The sequence below is a fragment of the Hevea brasiliensis genome, chromosome 7 (assembly GCF_030052815.1).
Source record: "Hevea brasiliensis isolate MT/VB/25A 57/8 chromosome 7, ASM3005281v1, whole genome shotgun sequence".
In the NCBI taxonomy this organism is placed as follows: domain Eukaryota; kingdom Viridiplantae; phylum Streptophyta; class Magnoliopsida; order Malpighiales; family Euphorbiaceae; genus Hevea; species Hevea brasiliensis.
This window is the reverse complement of record NC_079499.1, coordinates 105,179,567-105,197,484: the sequence shown is the minus strand read 5'-3', so window position 1 is coordinate 105,197,484 and position 17,918 is coordinate 105,179,567. Positions and strand designations below refer to the sequence as shown.

Below are 17,918 nucleotides of genomic sequence, written 5' to 3'. Positions count from 1 at the left end.
TTCAGTGGGTGCCATCCTATAAGGAGCAATGGAAATGGGTGCTGTACCTGGCAGTGTCTCAATAGCAAATTCAACTTCCATTTCTGGTGGCAAACCAGGCAATTCTTCAGGAAATACCTCTGGGAAGTCTCTTACTGTGGGTATATCACTTAAGTTTGGCTTAGCCTGCCTAGTATCCACCACATGTGCTAGGTAGGCTTCACAGCCTTTTCTCATCATTCTTCTTGCAACTGTGGCTGAGATGACATTGGACAAGAAATTTGTCCTTTCACCCACAACCGTGATCTCATTACTCTCAGAAGTTTTCAGGGAAATTCTCTTCAATTTGCAATCAACTATTACCTGATGACGTGACAACCAGTCCATTCCCAAAATCACGTCAAACTTATGAAAAGGCAACTCAATTAAGTCTGCCAAGAATTCATACCCCTTAATCTTTAACGGGCAACTCTTGTACATTTTGTTCACCACTACACTGTGGCCCAATGGATTAGTGACCAGAATGTCTTGGTCACTCTCTCCTACTAGTATCCCCCTTTCTACAGGTAGGTTGATGCAGATGTATGAATGAGTGAATCCTAGATCCACCAATGCATGCACAGGTGTATTGTAGAGGGAGAACATACCCCTGATGACGTCTGGGGCATCTTGCTCCTCCTGAGCTCTCATGGCATAAGCTCTGGCAGGTGGTCTGTTATCTGGCCTCTCTGTTGGCTCAGATTCAGGCCTCTGAGATGGTCCCACTGCGTCAGATTTGCCAGATTTCCTACCCCTTTGTGGTGCAGGAGCAGGTCTGTCTGCTTGTATTGGAGCAGCTGTAGTAGTTTTGCGTGGACAGTTCCTCAATTGATGCTCTGTTGACCCACACCTTAAGCAGGCACCAGTCACTCTCCAACACTCCCCCTTATGCCATTTCAAACAGTGTGGATATGCAGAAGATGCTGGGGCTGGTTCCCTGAACCCCGTCCCTGGAGAGCTGCCCACTGATGGTGTGGACTGACCTCTCCTAGGGGTAAACTATGGCTTGGGCCCTTGAGACTGACCCTGACCTTGTGGTTGCCCTAAACTCTGTGCAGGTGGACCCTTGAACTTCTTCCCAAATGCAGGAGCTGAACTAGACTGACCTGGGCCCCTCTTCTGCTATCTCTCTCTTCTAGTCTGCTCACTGATTCTAACCTTTTAAACCTTTATTGCAGCTTCCACTAACTTGGTGAAGTCAGTGATTCCCAAGGCAGTGATCATGATCTTTATATTGTCATTCAATCCCTCTTCAAATCTCTTGCACCTTTCAGCTTCATTAGGGACTATCTCCCTTCCATAGCGGCTCAATCGGATAAATTCCTTCTCATACTCGGCCACTGACAGCTGTCTCTGCCTCAGATTAATAAACTCTCTTCTTCTCTCTTTCAGGTATACACTACCCACATATTTCTTCTTAAATTCAGAGAGAAAGAAGTCCCATGTCACTATTTCTGGCTGTACTTCACTGGACACAGTGTCCCACCATTCATATGCATCGTCTTGCAGCAGAGATACAGCAGATTCCAAGTTTTGCTCTGGAGTGCAGTGGAGTTGTTTTAACACTCTGCTGCATTCAACCAATTTTCTACCGAACATGTAATCATCTTCTCTCTTGCCAAAGAAGTCCACTGCTCCAAACTTTCTCAAAATTTCCAGGTGTGATTTTGGTTGTGGAGGTGGTGGTGGTGGTGGCATTACCCCAGCCATTTGTTTGAAGAATTCGGCCATTTGCTGGAACATGGCATGTGGAGGTTGAGCAGGCTCTGCTTGAGCTGGCGGAGCTGGTTCTCCCATACCCCCAGTCTCAGCTGCTGCAGGTGGAGCATGACTCTCCACTTCCTCCTCAACTGCTCTCTGTGATGTAGGGTCCATATCCTATTCAAAATAAGAAAAACAAACAGATCTGCATTAGTGTCACCTCGACTCTTACAAATGCAATGCATGGTATGGACTCAATCTAGGCCCAGAAACGCCTAAACCGTGCTCTGATACCACTAAATGTGACACCCCTTACCCGTGTACAGTATATCCGAGTAAGCAATGTCACACGGTGTATTGGCACACTCTATTTTACCTTAATCAATTTTTGTCATAATTTTTTTGAATATAATTTATGAAATATAATTTATTTAAGCCATTTATCGAAATTATAATTTATTTGAGGTTCCGAAAATTTTAAAGAAAATCTGGCAGAGTACCGGCTAAAAATGGAGAAAACAGTTCTTCGGAACCTGTGAAAAACACTTCCTATGATTGTATTCAATCATCTCAAACTCCAATATCAAAATCTCAATATTTTTCAACCATTCATTTCTCAGTCATTCATCTCATTTGATAATCAAGTACAATTCACAGATAGATATTCACATTTTCCATTCACCAACACAATTTCTATTATTTACATGAACATCAAAATACATTACATAAATTCAAATACATATGAGAAAATAAAAATTTAGTTATAAAATACCAAAATGAAACCTAGTGTCCTACCAATGCACTGTGGAGAGTGAGGTGACACGGACACTATGCAGAGCTGCAGGATGTCTCACCCAGTCTGTGGTCTACTGGGCTCTCGGTCAGTATCTCCCGAACCTACGCGTGGCAAAAGCAACGCGCTAAGCAATAATGCTTAGTGGTGCAATAATAAAATAACAAGAAATAACAGAAAATAAATATGTATTGAATGTGCATGTCTTATTTGTTTTGTATTTGTATATCCATTCATTTCGTTAACTTTGTCCACTTTCATTCATTTGGTTGCCCAAGTAACCTATACTGGACGACTGGACTGGATAACGGGTAAACTGGCACTGGGTATCAAGTACCTCGGGCCGTCACACCATCGGTCACATGTGCATCTCTCGGTGTGCAACAGAACAGCTAATAAGCTGTAATGACAATAGGCACAAGGCCAAATATCAACACAAGGTCAGAATGGCTAAAAGCCATGAAATCACAGAATGGCATAATGCCATGTGCAGTACTGCTAATTGAACCCTATTGGCATGCCAAACTATCCAAACCAATCTTGTTAGGTATACTAGGGCATTTGATACTTTAAAATTCTTCAATTTGTGAATTTCAAGTTTTGGTGTCACTATTCACTTCATTGGTCAACAAAAAGTTGAATTTTGCATAGAAAATAGGTGCATTGGTTTTAACACTCCCAATGTACCACATTTTGCATTTAAAACTTGTTGGAATAAGTCACCAAATCCATTTCCAAGCTTTGCACTAAGGGGGCAGAAATTTCAGATTTTGTACCATAAGTTCACTGTTCCATTAGGGACTGTTACATTGAGAATTTGAGGAAATGGTAAACATGAAAGTTGTTCCTCATTTTGTCTAGTTTAATTTCTTTTTTTGAATCACTCCATTTGGAGTTTTGTAGCTCCAGATATGGTCCAAAAACCACAGCTGGCCGGATTTCAATTCTGCAGAATTTACCAAATCTACAGTACCATGAATAGTGACTACCACTGCCTTGTTGGATAGGTTTTGGTCATAATTTGGGGTAGGTTTCTTCATGAAAGTTGTTTGTCTATATCTCATCTTGTTGCTGTAAAAATTTCAGGTCAAATGGACCATTCTACAGTGAGTTATGGCCAAATGAACAGTTACTGTTCATTTGGTCATTCTGCAGAATTTGCTTGCAGGGTATCCGGATTGGGGCCAACTTTTGGTCCACTTGCTTTGGTCTTTTGGGCATGGTTTCTTCAGCAAAATTGTGCCATTATAAGTATAGTTTCATGTCCAATTGGCCAAACACCAATTGAACCTACACAGCCAAAGATATGGCAGTCCAAACAGGCTGGACTCATAGCCACCTTGCTGCACTCATTAGGCAGCCCACCAATTCAGTTTGCATCACTCTAAATCTCTTCAAATTATGGTGAACTTACCTCAAATGGTCACTAATTGACCATTATAATGTTCACTTATCACTTCATAAGCCAAAACCAAATTTCACTCCCCAAAACCCTAATTCCCATTATGAGTTTTCATAACATACCTTAATTAACTACTAGTTCATTATCCTTATAATTATACACTTTAAACATGGTTTCTAGTTCACTCCAAGTCCATCAAAAACACTCAATCCTATTCCTTCCTTAGGGCTGCCGAAATTTATGGTAAACATACACATAAATTGTATTCATTTGGCTTACAAATTCTTACTCCTTTTTAAGTCTCTAACATGGAAATAAAGAGTTTTAGATATATATGTGCACTAACCTCTTGTAGAGCAGAATTTTCCAAGCTTAAACTTCACTTCCTTCCCTTTTCTTGGCTGCTAAAAGGTTATGCAAGGTGCAAGGATGAATTTTAGTGAAAGGAGTAGGAGGATTTATGGTGAAAGGAGGAGAGAAATTGAGCTTGTTGAAGGTGTTAATGGAGGTTTGGTGCTAGGGCAATGTTTCGGCTGGTTTGGGGAGGATGAAGGTGGCTGTTGGCTTTTTGATTTCTTTGGTCTTTATTGTCTCTTTTATTAGTTAATTAAATAGTTGTTTAAATGCAATTGGTGGGAACTTTTAATTGACATCATAATGATGTTATAATTTGCTTTTTATGGATTTTTCTTTTCTTCTTTCTTTTCTACTAACTTTAAATTAGTTTTTCATCAACATTAATTCATATTTTATGTCATAATAATTATTTACTCGACTGGACAAGTCGGCCAAAAATCGTCTCTGAAGGCGAAATGACCAAAATGCCCTCTGTTTGGCTTAACGGGTCAAAATTGTCTGTACCAATTAAAAAATTTTTCTAAATATTTTCTTGGCATTCTAATGCCATAGGAACCTCAATGACCCTTCTCTGGAGTCCCAAAAATTATTTTATGAATTTTTCCCCGGGTCTAGGGCTCCTAGTTGCGAGAACCGCAACTTCCCTTTGGGTTACCCATCGCTTGGGCACCGGCTCAGTTGACTTGGTTGTATTTTATTTCTAAAATTTTTCCTAAATTTTTCTTATTAATATTTGAGTTAATTATGGTCCCTCACTTTAGTTTAAATATTTTTTCCGGACGTTCTAGCTGTCCGGACCGACACCGGTCACCGGAACAGTAGAATGTACGGAGTTGCTACCGGGAGGGTGTTACAAAGAGACTGGAGCCCACGGCTAAAGTCTTTGCCGAGCTGCATAGGCTTGCTCGAAGGAAGGATGATGAATTTTGGTTCTTTTAAGCAAAGCCGAACTGCGGGCTCTTCACCGATCTACCTTCTTCGCTAAAGAACTGGAAGAACCTGTTCTTTATATTGAGGAGCAAGATTTCGAACGGCTTTTAGGGTATCCCACAAAGTTGGCAACACCTAGTCGCTTCAATTTCGAAGAAGATCACCTTAAATAAGGACGAAGACGCCATGGTGAAAGAGTTAAAGTCCCAGGCGTCCACCCACAAATTCTCGTGTTTAGATGCAGTTATGGCCGAACTGAAGTGGTGGATGATGCAGCTGATCACCGATGAAGACTACGAGCTTCAGCTCTCTGACCTCGGTCCTAGTACAATCCACATCTCTAGCCTCTGAATCTTAGCGAACTCACTGACTTCTTCTTTGTGCAGGTATGGAGAGTGGCGACACTTCTAAGGATAGCCGCAAGCGAAAGAGAGGTCTCTCGAAAGGTGCGAGCGATGAAGGAGGCCACTTTTACTGCTGCTTAGACTCCTCAGCGAGAATTGGTAGAGGTACCGAGCTCCCCTCCCCGACCTCAGGAGTAGCCAATCTCAGGAGCACAGGTCGTCGTTCCTCCTCCTTAGCAGATCGAACTTCCACCTCCCCCACCTCCTCCGATCTCTTCCAATGTGGAAGGGGAGTCTTCTGGTCCTATGGTTAGGACGCTTTCCCGGGGAGCTCAACTCCTGATCCAATTGCTAGAAAGGAATCGCTCCACCCGAGGAAATCCTGGTTTGGCCAAAGTCATGGGAGCTTCCATCTGCTTCCAAGAAGATCGGAACAGATTGCCAGAAGAGAGTATCGACGACATTTTAACTCAAACAATGAGTTTGGGCTTAGTGGCTATTGCGAATCAGCATGTGATTAGAGAGAAGGCCTACACCTTAAGCAAGGAGATTCTTAAGGTGGTCCAAGATGCCTCAGTTGCACAAGCTCAACTCTCTTCTGCCAATGATTACATCGCTAGACTGGAAGATCGGATGAAGCAGTACGATGAGAGGATAGCCGAGGTGGAGCAAGAACTCGAAGTCTCTCGAGTTGGTCAATATGCCGATCTCGCTCGTTTTGCCGAGGAACTTCAGACGAAGGAGGACGAGCTCCAGGCCAAAGAAGAGGAAAGCACAACAAAAGAGGCTGGGACATATGTGAACACCCATAATGACCTCCTGGCCGAGCTGAGGAAGCGTTATCTTGAGGAGGATTTCTCCTGGATAAATCAGCTCATTCTAAAGGCCGAAGAGGAGAGCGACGAGGAGCCGGAGAGAGAGGGAGAGGATCAGAGAGCTGATATTGTACCTGGGGAGCAGGCTGGGGGAGATCCACCTGCTGAATGACTTGTATATATTTTTTATTTTGAAATAAATAGAAATCCTCCTTTTGTTCAATTTCTAGATGAGATCGAAAAAGTGTCCAAATTGTCTGAGTACTTAATTGATTGAACGTATTCAAACATTAAACTTGAAAGCGGCTATTAATTAGAGTATAAGAGATCGGAAAAACATTCCATGTAAACATGAGATCGGACTAAGTCATGACCAAATACCGAGTAAAACATTAGAGTTGCAAAGGTTCGACGTTGACTTGAACTCTTAAGATCGGAATTGTCATTAGACCGGATGGAAACCTTAACTTCATTTTAAGGAATATCTAGGGCATTCAAGTGAGAAGCCCGATCATAACATTAGCCAAATGAAGTTTCGCAATATTAGTACAGAGAGATCGAAGAATATTGATTCAAACCCAATATTGGATGGTCCAGAGACCCAATATTGATTCGAACCCATCTGATAAGAGATCGAAAAACCATTAACTTAAGCGAGAGATCGGTTTATTCCAGGATTGAGCAATTGGTGAGTTCGAAAAAATCATTTATGATCAAAGGACATCAATTGAGAGTGGATAATTAAAGTGAAAAGTTTAAAAATTCCTTGACTTCGGAGGTCGGCCATGTCTATAATATAAATAAAATATTTATTAATTACAGAATTATTATTTTTTCTATTGGATCATATTTTTAAATGATAGTTATGTTAGATTTTTCCATAAATAGAAGTTGAATTACAATCTCAGTCGGTCAAATGACGGTGGTTGAAATTTATCTCCGCTAATTCCCACAAGAGTTACTTGAAAGACGAAACGCAATATTTTTCAACAAACTAATCCGCGGATAGTAGCAGGGACGCGTGGACGTTCCACCCATCCGTTGCTCTCCGGCTCCGCTCTCCATTTATTCATTCAAAAACCCTAACCTAACACTTCTTAGTCCTTTCTCTCAGTTCTCCACACTAACCAAACAACAATGCAATTCTTCAAACTTCACACCTTCAAAAACGCTGCTGTCAATTGTGATTGCCAATTATTCCAGTTAAGCTTTTTTAGGTTTTTCGCCACCACTTGCAGGGCGGTGCTGTTGCCCCGCTTCGGCGGGCCTGAAGTGCTGGAACTCCGGTCCGATGTTGAGGTCCCCCAGCTCAAGCCCAATCAAGTCCTTGTTCGAGCTCGTGCTGTCTCTATCAATCCTCTTGATACTAGAGTGAGTTACTTCTTCCTATCCACGAGGAATGGCCGCCTAGTATTATGGATACTCTTGTTCGGTTCTTTTCCTTTTGTTTGCTTGTTTAATGAAGGGAATGTGGCCCTTCAGTTTATGTGTGATTGAGGCAAATGATAAAAGAATGTTGATGTTGGGCACTTTGCTACAGTAATGAAAGTGGGTATAAGTAATTTTATGTATGAAATTTTAATGCTTGCCTCTGATGCAAATAGGTTATGGTGGAGAGTTTATGTTTTTTGGGGAGATGAGTTGCTTCTCTCCATTAGTGTGTATTGCTTGGTGTAGGGGACAATACTTTGTTGATGTTCACACTGTTTTGGATATGTAGATCCCTATCTCGTACATGGTGTAGATAGAAGTCAAGGTATTTTAAAGTATTGTTCCAGTACTAGCTCATTTTTTTCCTAGTTTTTATTAACTAGCTCCCATGGGTAATGAAGGTCAGGGAATTAAGGCCTCTTTGTTTCTAAGGTTTTAGTGTCATTATTATTATTATTATTATTATTATTATTATTATTATTATTATTATTATTATTCCCTTCTTTGTGTGCTAGTAAACACTCAAGGAGTGAGATGAGGTATTAGTTATGTTCCTAGCCTCTCACTCCATGTGTCCAAACTTTCTTTAATGAATTATCCTTATTCATAAAACAAAGAAGAAAATGAATAAATAAAATGGAAAAAGAAGTCTGTGACATGTCTGTAATGGATAATTATAATCAGATATTGAATGTTTGGAAATTTTAATGGTTTCAGATGCGATCAGGTTATGGTCGATCCATATTTGAACCTCTGCTACCTCTCATTTTGGGTCGTGATATTAGTGGTGAAGTTACAGCTGTTGGAACTTCAGTTCAGTCACTGAGTGTTGGGCAAGAAGTTTTTGGTGCATTGCATCCAACTGCTGTGAGAGGTACTTATACTGACTATGCAGTTCTTTCAGAAGATGAACTTACCCCAAAGCCAATATCAGTTACACACGTGGTATGTACTGCGATCTCTGTTAATTTTAGGTATATAATTACTTTGTAATTCTTTCATTATTCTTTTGGTTTCACATTTGTTTGGTTGTCCCTGTCTCTGTGGGTAAATTGTTTCTGAGTAATATTTATTTGCAATCATATCAATGACAACAACTAAACCTTAATCCCAAACTAGTTGGGGTCGGTATTTTTGAGTAATATTTATTTGCAACCATATATTATATAATGGAATGTTAAGGTAAGAGTTGCAGAGATGAGAACGTTAAGGTGGATGAGTGGCCATACTATACTAGATAAAGTCCGTAATGAGAGTATTAGAGAAAAGGTAGGAGTGGTGCCAATTGAAGATAAGTTGAGAGAAGGGAGATTGAGGTGGTTTGGTCATGTGAAGCGTAGACATACGGAGGCTCCAGTTAGACAAGTAGAGCGCATTAGGTTAGAGGATAGAAAGAAAAAAAGGGGTAGACCTAAATTGACTTAGAGGAGAGTAGTACAACATGACCTAGAAGCATTACACATTTCTGAGGATTTAACCCAAAATCGTTTAGAGTAGAGAAAGCGAATCCATATAGCCGACCCCAAATTTTTGGGATAAAGGCTTAGTTTAGTTGAGTTGAGTTTAGTTGAGTTGAGTTTAGTTGAGTATAGTATATAATGGAAAATTTTATAGGAGATAAAGTTATTTTCCTTCCTCAAAATTTGCTTGTCATTTAGTAAGCATGGTGCTTACTTTGTGCTCTTCTTTGTCTAATTTTTCTATATAAATGCTTGTGCTCATACATACTTTTATCAATAGTAAGAATTTAACCCAGGATTTCCCGCTAACTGGTATTCTCACTGCTGCTCCGTAACAATATTTGTGTCCTTTTAATCAATCTGTGAAATATATATTTCTAGTATTCTTTTAGTTAATTTTACATTTATGACTATACTTTTTCTCCCCTCTTCTGTCTCACTATAGAAAATAATTTGGATTTTTTTTCAATTTCTCCTACAGGAAGCAAGTGCTATTCCTTTTGCTGCACTAACTGCATGGCGTGCTCTAAAAAGTACGGCTAGGATTACTGAGGGGTATGGTTATATTGCCATTTTGTCTTTATTATTTTGTATTCACAAATGGACATGCATTTTTATTTTTTTCTAGAAGGATAATGTTCCTTGTCTTCAATGTGTTCTATTTATGTGGTATTGAAGACAAGAAACAATTATCTTCTCTCTCTCTCTCTCTCTCTCTCTCTCTCTCTCTCTCTCTCTCCCTTGAGTGAGATGAACAGGGAAGTGGGGTTTCAAAAGAGATAACAGGGAAGCTTGAGCGAGAGCCTTGGAGATCTTTCCCCATTTTTGCTTTCATATTTTTCCCCTTGTTGGAGGGAGTTTGTGTTGGAGGGATTCATGTAAAAGATGATAATTTTGTTTAGAATTGCTATTTTGAATGAAAATTGAATTTTATAGAGTCAAAATTTGAGGCTTAATTTTTATTCTAAGAAATTGGTCATACAACATTTGAAGGAATACATAATCTGAAGAGCTTTTAGATGACATTAGTGGAATGATGAATGAAGGCTTCATCTTGTAGAGGCTAGATGGAAAAATATCAACAATCACATTATATTTTTCTTAGGTTGCGGGAAGATGTAAAAGTTGCTATGACTCGTTGAGTTCTAAGCAATAACTCATGCAATTTTGATGAATGAGTTTATGGAAACATGCCTACTCAAGAGGACAATATCAGGTTTTATAGCTTGGTTACAATGATTAAAATATCCATGGAATGAGGATCTGATGATATCTATGCGTCAATAAGGGTTCAATCCACAAATTTCTTTAGGTCTAGTATCAAGTAGACTTTGTAACATTAGTAATGTAATACAAGTTGTTTTTTAAATAGAAGAAATGGTTAGAAAGAGAAAAGCTTTGAAAATTGACAAGCTTTCCCATTTAAAGAATTGCAAGTAATGACTGATGCAGTGGACAGTCATTGAATTTCTTCAATAACGGTTCAATCCATAAGTTTCTTCAGGCCTATACCTAGCACCAAGTAGACTTTATAACATGATTGATGCAGCATAAGTTACTTCTCAAATAGAAGAAATGATTAAAAGAGCAAAAATTTGACAAGATCTTGCATATAAAGAATTGCTAGTAATGATTTATGCAGTGGACAGTTGCCAAAAGATAGATGGTTTTGGGATATGGATATGATTTGTTTCAGCACTATTTTCTTCTGGTTTATTAGTTTTTCTTTTTCCCCTCTACTTGTATCTAGCTTATTAATTAAGTATCATGAAGGACATTCTTGTAGTTAAGATATTGCTTTGTTCGGTTATTTGTTTAGATATGGATTGTTTTGTGGAGCTATCAGCTTTTGTAATCTGTTTTTTTTTATTATTATTTTTTGTTTCTTCATTATCTATGATTAAGATCTTTCTAAAACAACTTAATTATTAAAATAGTTGATGGCTTTCAGTATATAATTATATGACATCAGATGTTAGCAATCTATATAACTCTTATCAAGAATTTTGTTGTCAATGGAGTGCTGCATGTAGTCATGTTTTAATGCCTCATTTTCAATTAACTAGCCTTGCATCAGTTTGTTGAAAATTATGTTCTGTGCACATGAAGGTTACTGTATTCTTCTTTGTAGACTATCATAATGTATTCCTGTCTAATAGCATTTTCAATCTCATTTTTTGCAGGCAACGACTGTTAGTAGTGGGTGGTGGTGGAGCGGTAGGCTTTACTGCAATTCAGCTTGCAGTAGCTGCAGGGTGCCATGTTACAACTACTTGTGGAAGTCAAAGCATAGAAGGAGTACTGAAAGCTGGTGCTGAGCAGGCTGTTGACTACATTGCTGAGGTGGTGTTATAACATTAATTAATCTGATTCATTTACACTGCCAACAGTTAAATCATATAATTGTATAGTTTCTTTGACTTTATTATTTATTTATTAGCAGGGAAACATGTAGATGTATGCAGCTATTTGGAATATACAAGCGGGTGATTTTTTTTATTGATAAACTAACTTGTGTATTATGCAGGACATTGAACTAGCAATAAAGGGGAAGTTTGATGCTGTTTTGGACACTATTGGTGTACCAGAAACAGAAAGAATTGGCATCAATTTTCTGAAGAGGGGTGGACACTATATGACCCTTCAGGCAAGACATGGAATCCTTTTTTTTTTTTTTTTTTCTCCTTTCTTTAAATAGGAGAGATGGAAACTTTTCATTGGAGAACTTAGAAGCTACATTCCTAAAAGCTTCCACCTTTGGATCCTTGTTCTGTTGTGTTACAGGGTGAGGCAGCATCCTTGACTGATAGGTATGGACTAGCAGTTGGACTTCCTGTTGCTACAGCTATTTTACTGAAGAAACAGATTCAATATCGATACTCTCATGGAATAGGTATAGAAAATTTGTGGATTACTTCATCCTTTGAGTAGATGAGTTAGAAAATGATAAATGTTGAATTTAAGTATATATTTTTCTTCTTTTAGCTTCAAATGAGGTGCTAATAGAATTTCTTTCAATCAGTGTAAAAACCTACACTGGATCAATTAATAGGCAATATAAAGGAGAGGTAAGGTGTGTGTGTGTGTGTGTGTGTATAGAGAGAGAGAGAGAGAGAGAGATTTGGGGTTCATCATGCTCAGCTGACATAATGAGATGGGTTCATCATGCTCAGCTGACATAATGAGACATCTAATTTTGTAGAACAATGGATGTGTGTGTGTGTGTGTGTGTGTGTGTGTCTATATATATATATATATATATATATATATAGAGAGAGAGAGAGAGAGAGAGAGAGAGAGAGAGAGATTTGGGGTTCATCATGCTCAGCTGACATAATGAGACATCTAATTTTGTAGAACAATGGATTGGTGTAGAATTTTGGGATAAAGGCTTAATTGAGTTGAGTTGAGAATGGATTGGTGTAGAATATAGGGAATCAGATGTTTGAGTAGTTTCGGTGGCAGTTTCTCAATTAAATGGTATCAATTTGTTACCTTTTCATTTTTCTCTCCTTCAAGGATTGCTAGAGGACTTCCCTTCACCAGGAAAATGAAAATGTGCATGTGCCACATTGTTTTTCAAAATTTCACATATTGTTTTTCAAAATTTGATCATTGCCTCTCCAATCTCTATGGTCTAATGTTACTGTTACATATCCTTTTTACATGGCCCATGTTCTGTTATCCTGATCCCTCTTCTTCCCCCAAACTGACACCAGCTCATGAACACAAATGTGAGTGCAGAAATGTGCACATTTTTGCAATGTGGGTTTCTGTTGAAGTTGTTTCTCTTTACATGCTTCTGTTCTGTGCTTTATTCTGTCTTTACATGCTAAAGCGAGATACTACTTCCATGCAGATTAAATTGCATGTATTGATACTACCCCAAATTGTTGTTGACTGCAGAATATTGGTGGACTTACATGAGAGCTGATCCAGATGGTTTAGATGAGATCCGGCGTTTATTTGAAGCTGGGAGGCTGAAGATACCTGTTGAGAAAACATTTCCCTTCACACAAGTGAGAGAGGCTCATGAGGCAAAAGCCAAAAAGTTAATTCCTGGTAAAGTGGTACTGGAACTTGATTAGTAAATTCCGCAAATCAAATGACTATATTTGTCGGGCATAGTTCTTTTCTGATTACTGTAAATATTTTCTTCTACCTATATCTGGAGAGTTGATCTTACATGGTAGACCAGCTCTGTAAAAGTAATTTCTTCAAGCATTTTGGTATAGAAGGTAGAAGTCGTGGGTGGGAATTTTCAATATTCAGGTGGCAATCTGTAAATGCTCGAGAATTTTATTTTAACTAAATTTTCGCAGTTTTGTTCTGTTACTTTCCAAAAATATAAGTAGCAAGAATGCTACCCAGAATTCTTTTTCTAAATTTCTTTTAATTGTTGCTCAATGTATTCCAGTCCTAGGTGGATTGCATATCCGATGAATGATTCAACAGTAAGATATTAAAGCATGTCTTTTTGTTTCTTTTGATATTTCTTCTTTTAGAAATGAGGCCTTGTTTGGTTGAAACATGCCTAGTTGCCTACTTACGAATTGGAAATTTTTGCTTGGAAGTTGTATACTTTTAGCATTCGGTTCAGCTTTATGGTTTTTTTGGGAAGTGCATTTTTGTCTGGTTCATTTATCAATTTTGTAGGAAATACATTGGAAAGTACGTAACAGTTGTGCTATAGGAAAGTATCTTGATTTCATCTCCACTTATTGCAGCCTCTTCTCTTTCTTGTTATCGTATTGAGGATCTTCCTAAGAAGTTTTTAACTTCCTAAGCTTGTGAAATAAACGAGGCCGGATATGTACATTAGCAGTTAGCGATCAGTAGAGAAGGAAAGAAGTAGCCTTGCTTGGGCATTAGCCTAAATGTGCTACACGGGGGAGATTCTTCATTTGATGGTTGGGGTTTAAACTCGAGTTCCACTCAATTTTCACATTTTACATTTCACATTTAGTGCTGTCTCGCATTTACTGCTTTTCATGTTATTAAAAAGTATAGTTTAAAAAGGTTATTTTATTATTTTAGTATTCTAATAATTAAAATTTATCAAATTTAATTTTAAATTATTTTTAATATACTCTAATATATTTTAAGAAATGCATTTCTCAATAGTAATGCCAAACAAACCACCCTTAGTGTTGGGAGTTCAATCCATTTTGCAATTTGTGAAAATCATACCGAGTTATGCATAAATGAAAACTGAACTGAGCTAAATGAGAGAGAAAATCAACTTAAACTTTCAAGTAGCCTTCAAGTAATCAATTTAAACTTTTAATTATCAAGTTCAATTATTGCCATGAGAGCGCTAACATGTTTTTTGGGCATGATAAAAAGAACACATGAATTCCAGGTAAGATTATGTGGATCCTAGTTTGGTGAGAAAGCTGGTATAATAATTATGCCCATGCAGAATGTAAGTAGAATCTGTATGCTAGAACCAAATTAATTATGGAACAAAGGATCAATCTTCTTTTCCAATTATTTCGATAATATGTCCTCCACATGGCCTCACCTCCATAATACAATGACAATGCCAATTCCCCTAAAGCTGCATGTTTCTTATAAAATGTAAACCTAAGCACATTATCCAAGGGGAATCCAAATACTGATACCCTACAAAACCCATCGTCCCTCCAGGGACAAAATATGTTTAAAAGAATATAAATGTAAGCCACTCTCATTTAACTTAATTGGCATCCGCAAGCATATCCATATATTGTACATGTCAATTAAAACAAACTTACCAACTGACTTTCATGTTGCTTACTGAAATCCTTCCACACTTACCCTGTTTTTCTTTTCTTCTGTGCGCATGTATGAATTTCTCATTAAGTAGTGATCACCATCTACTGTCCATCTTCCAACAATCGTAAGCATAAATACCCCAACATCATTACTTGGAGACTAGCCATGTTCATTTTGACGTTCCCGGCTCTTGCACACTGCTCCTTGGGGATGTGTCACCAGAATTGAATACTGCTTGACATTTTTGCATTTCAATCTTGCCTCCAGCGAGGCCACACATTATCCCATTTGATGTCTGGTGAGTAATGTTAATCACTGCTCAAAACCATCAACAATCCTGTACAGAATGTCATTTTTTAGTCATGTAACTTCAGTCTCTCAATCATAATTGTCTTACGAACCCCAAATCCTCACCCCAACAACGATGCATGTGCACACATTCCTTTGAGCTAAAAGATCTGAAGCAATAGCCTGCAAGTGCTCTTGTATATAAGCTTCTCTATAAAGATTCCCCTCGCATCATCATTTCTATCTTTTTGGACAATATTGATTCCATAATAGTGCGGTGACGACTGAGGCAGTAAATGGGAATGTGAAGTTTGTCAGCCAAATTGTTTCAACTTTTTACTTGTAAATCAGCATCAATTATAAATGACACGATTGCTTTGGGAAGAGGCCAACCATTTCATCCTCATAAAAAGAAAAATATACACTTACTAATGCCAACTTTGCAAGTCATAGGTGGTTCAAACTCACATGCCTATCTTAACTCTAAGCACATTTTTCCATATGTGCTAGATAAAGACTCTAGTATATTTGTCAAAAAAAGCCTTGCCAAGTTTAAAAACCTTGCTACTAAAATACTTAACAACAATTGGAAATTTACATACTATCAATTATCACGAGACTGTGATGTTCCAAGTCGTGAATAATCACTGTTCTTGCATCAATAATCTACAATATCTAAAGATTACATGACCACAAATCACTTTTTGATTTTTAACAGCCATAAACCAGATGCATAAGCATGATTCGACAAAAAGCAGTACTTATCATACTTGAGATACTGCTGAATGTTTAAATAGTTGGAGAGCACCACAGCAAAATCATTCAGTTTGTCACATCGGGGCAAAGGTGTATTATCGTCTATATGGCTTTAAGTGATAATTTTGGAACTCTGAACCAAATGCTATTGACTCTTCATCAAGCTTCTTCTTTAGCCTTCTCCAAGTTCTCAACATATCAGACTGTATTAGTCCTCTGTAAAGAGTCTCAAAAGTCACCTTTTGAGGAAGCAATCCCCTCTCTATCATCTCCACAAAAAACTGACAAGCTTCTTTCCACTTCTGTTTCTCGCATAGCCCATGTATCAACATTGTATATGAATCCAAATCTGGCCCTGAACCGCTTGTGCATAAATCATTCCATATCTCTTTCACAATATCCATGCGATTCAACTTCATAAACATCCCCAGCAATACATTATACGTGTGCAGGCTCAGAGCATACAGATCATCCTCCCTCATTTTCCTATACAACTTCAAAGCACTTTCTGCATCCTTCCTTCCTCTATACTCTTTAAAGAAACAATTATAAGTTGCTGCGTTCGGGCTAACCCCACTTCTGACCATCTCATCAAGCAACTCCTCTGCATCCTCAACCCTCCCACAAGAACAAAGACACTTCACCACCGAAGTATAAGTGGCAACGGTCGGGCAAATCCCCTTCTCTTCCATCAGCTTCAACTTATCAAGTGTTAGCTGCGGCTTATGAGCCCTACTATACACATGAAGCAATATAGAATAACTCGCGACATCCGGTTCAATCCCTCTGTGGCGCATTTTATCGAACACTTTCTCAGCAGACATTATTGTCCTCTCAAACCTAACCTCAGGCTGCAATCTGGCCCTCCTGCAAATCCCATCTAACAACACATTGTAGCTAACAACATTAGGCTCAATCCCTCTCTCATCCATCTCTCTCAGAAACCTCTCCGCCATATCAATTCTGCCAATCTTGCACCAACCATATATCAAAACTGTATACATTCTCACATTAGGACAAAATCTAGACTTCCTTTTATTGAAAATCTCAACAGCCACTTTAATGTAGCCATACTTACACAAGGTATCAAGCAAGAAACAGAAATGGGTCTCATCTACAGCTTCCATAACGAAAGATTCCATATCATCAAAAGCACGGATAGCCTGACGGGTAAGACCGGCAGCGATCAATCTGCGAATGAGTATAAAGAAAGTAAGGGAAGTGGGTTGGATGTTTCTCTGCTCCATGTGGATGATAAGCTGCCAAGATACGTCAAACTGGTGGACCTTGGAGAGAATGTCGATCATGATATTGTAAGTAATGGAGCTAACAGTGGAGGAAGAAGAGGGGAGAGAAAGAGCGTAGTGGAAAAGGGATAGGGCAATTTTTGAGTGGTGGCGGAGACGGAGGAGGGTCTGGTGGAGGAGGGGAGGGTTAAGAGAGAAGCCGTGGAGCTGGAGAGATGATTCCATGGCATGGAATGGGTTGTGTTGGTGGAGCAAGATTTGGGAAAGCAATTCAGCGTCGTTTGAAGGTTGGAGAGTAGGAAGAGAAGAGAAGGAGGAGAAGAGACGGTGAGTTTGGAGAGGAAGGGAAGAGATGAGAGTGCGATGTTGAAATATTCTCACTGCCATTTTTTAAGTCTGGAATTCGATTTCAGGAGGATCAAGGAGAAGAGGCAGACGAGGAGAGAAGCTAGCCTACCATAAGACAGACGATACTGCAGTTATTTATTTATTTTAAAAATTTTAAAAGGGGTTAACGGTTTTGTTTTAATAAAAGTTTTTATTAAACTCAATTATTATAAATTTAAAATATAAAATATATAATAAAATTTTTTTATTTATAAAATATGTAAAATTGATA

General features: G+C 38.5%; 2 protein-coding genes across 3 annotated transcripts; one reads left to right on the top strand and one right to left on the bottom strand.

The window, feature by feature from the left end:
* Positions 1–7,306: 7,306 nt before the first annotated feature.
* Positions 7,307–13,741, top strand: LOC110666801 (uncharacterized). The gene is made up of 7 exons (XM_021827415.2): positions 7,307–7,731; positions 8,509–8,736; positions 9,733–9,806; positions 11,435–11,594; positions 11,779–11,898; positions 12,036–12,144; positions 13,158–13,741. Exons 1-7 carry the CDS (start codon positions 7,498–7,500, stop codon positions 13,337–13,339), a joined length of 1,107 nt encoding a protein of 368 aa, XP_021683107.1. The 5' UTR covers positions 7,307–7,497; the 3' UTR covers positions 13,340–13,741.
* A 2,106-nt stretch (positions 13,742–15,847) lies between these two features.
* On the bottom strand, positions 15,848–17,772 carry LOC110666802 (pentatricopeptide repeat-containing protein At2g13420, mitochondrial). 2 transcript variants are annotated; one of them, XM_021827418.2, is made up of 2 exons: positions 17,131–17,772; positions 15,848–17,046 (listed from the first exon to the last, which is right to left on the bottom strand). In XM_021827418.2, exons 1-2 carry the CDS (start codon positions 17,684–17,686, stop codon positions 16,148–16,150), a joined length of 1,455 nt encoding a protein of 484 aa, XP_021683110.2. In that variant the 5' UTR covers positions 17,687–17,772; the 3' UTR covers positions 15,848–16,147. The 2 variants fall into 2 exon arrangements, with proteins under 2 accessions (XP_021683110.2, XP_021683109.2); XM_021827417.2 differs by having other exon boundaries at positions 15,848–17,771.
* Between the last annotated feature and the right edge of the window lie 146 nt (positions 17,773–17,918).

Bases quoted from the DNA above. Each gene is read 5' to 3' on its own strand.
- LOC110666801 (XM_021827415.2), top strand. From the start codon at position 7,498: ATGCAATTCTTCAAACTTCACACCTTCAAAAACGCTGCTGTCAATTGT. The intron at 11,595-11,778 runs GTGGTGTTATAA...TGTATTATGCAG, and splicing joins CTGTTGACTACATTGCTGAG to GACATTGAACTAGCAATAAA. The intron at 11,899-12,035 runs GCAAGACATGGA...GTTGTGTTACAG, and splicing joins GACACTATATGACCCTTCAG to GGTGAGGCAGCATCCTTGAC.
- LOC110666802 (XM_021827417.2), bottom strand. From the start codon at position 17,686: ATGGCAGTGAGAATATTTCAACATCGCACTCTCATCTCTTCCCTTCCT.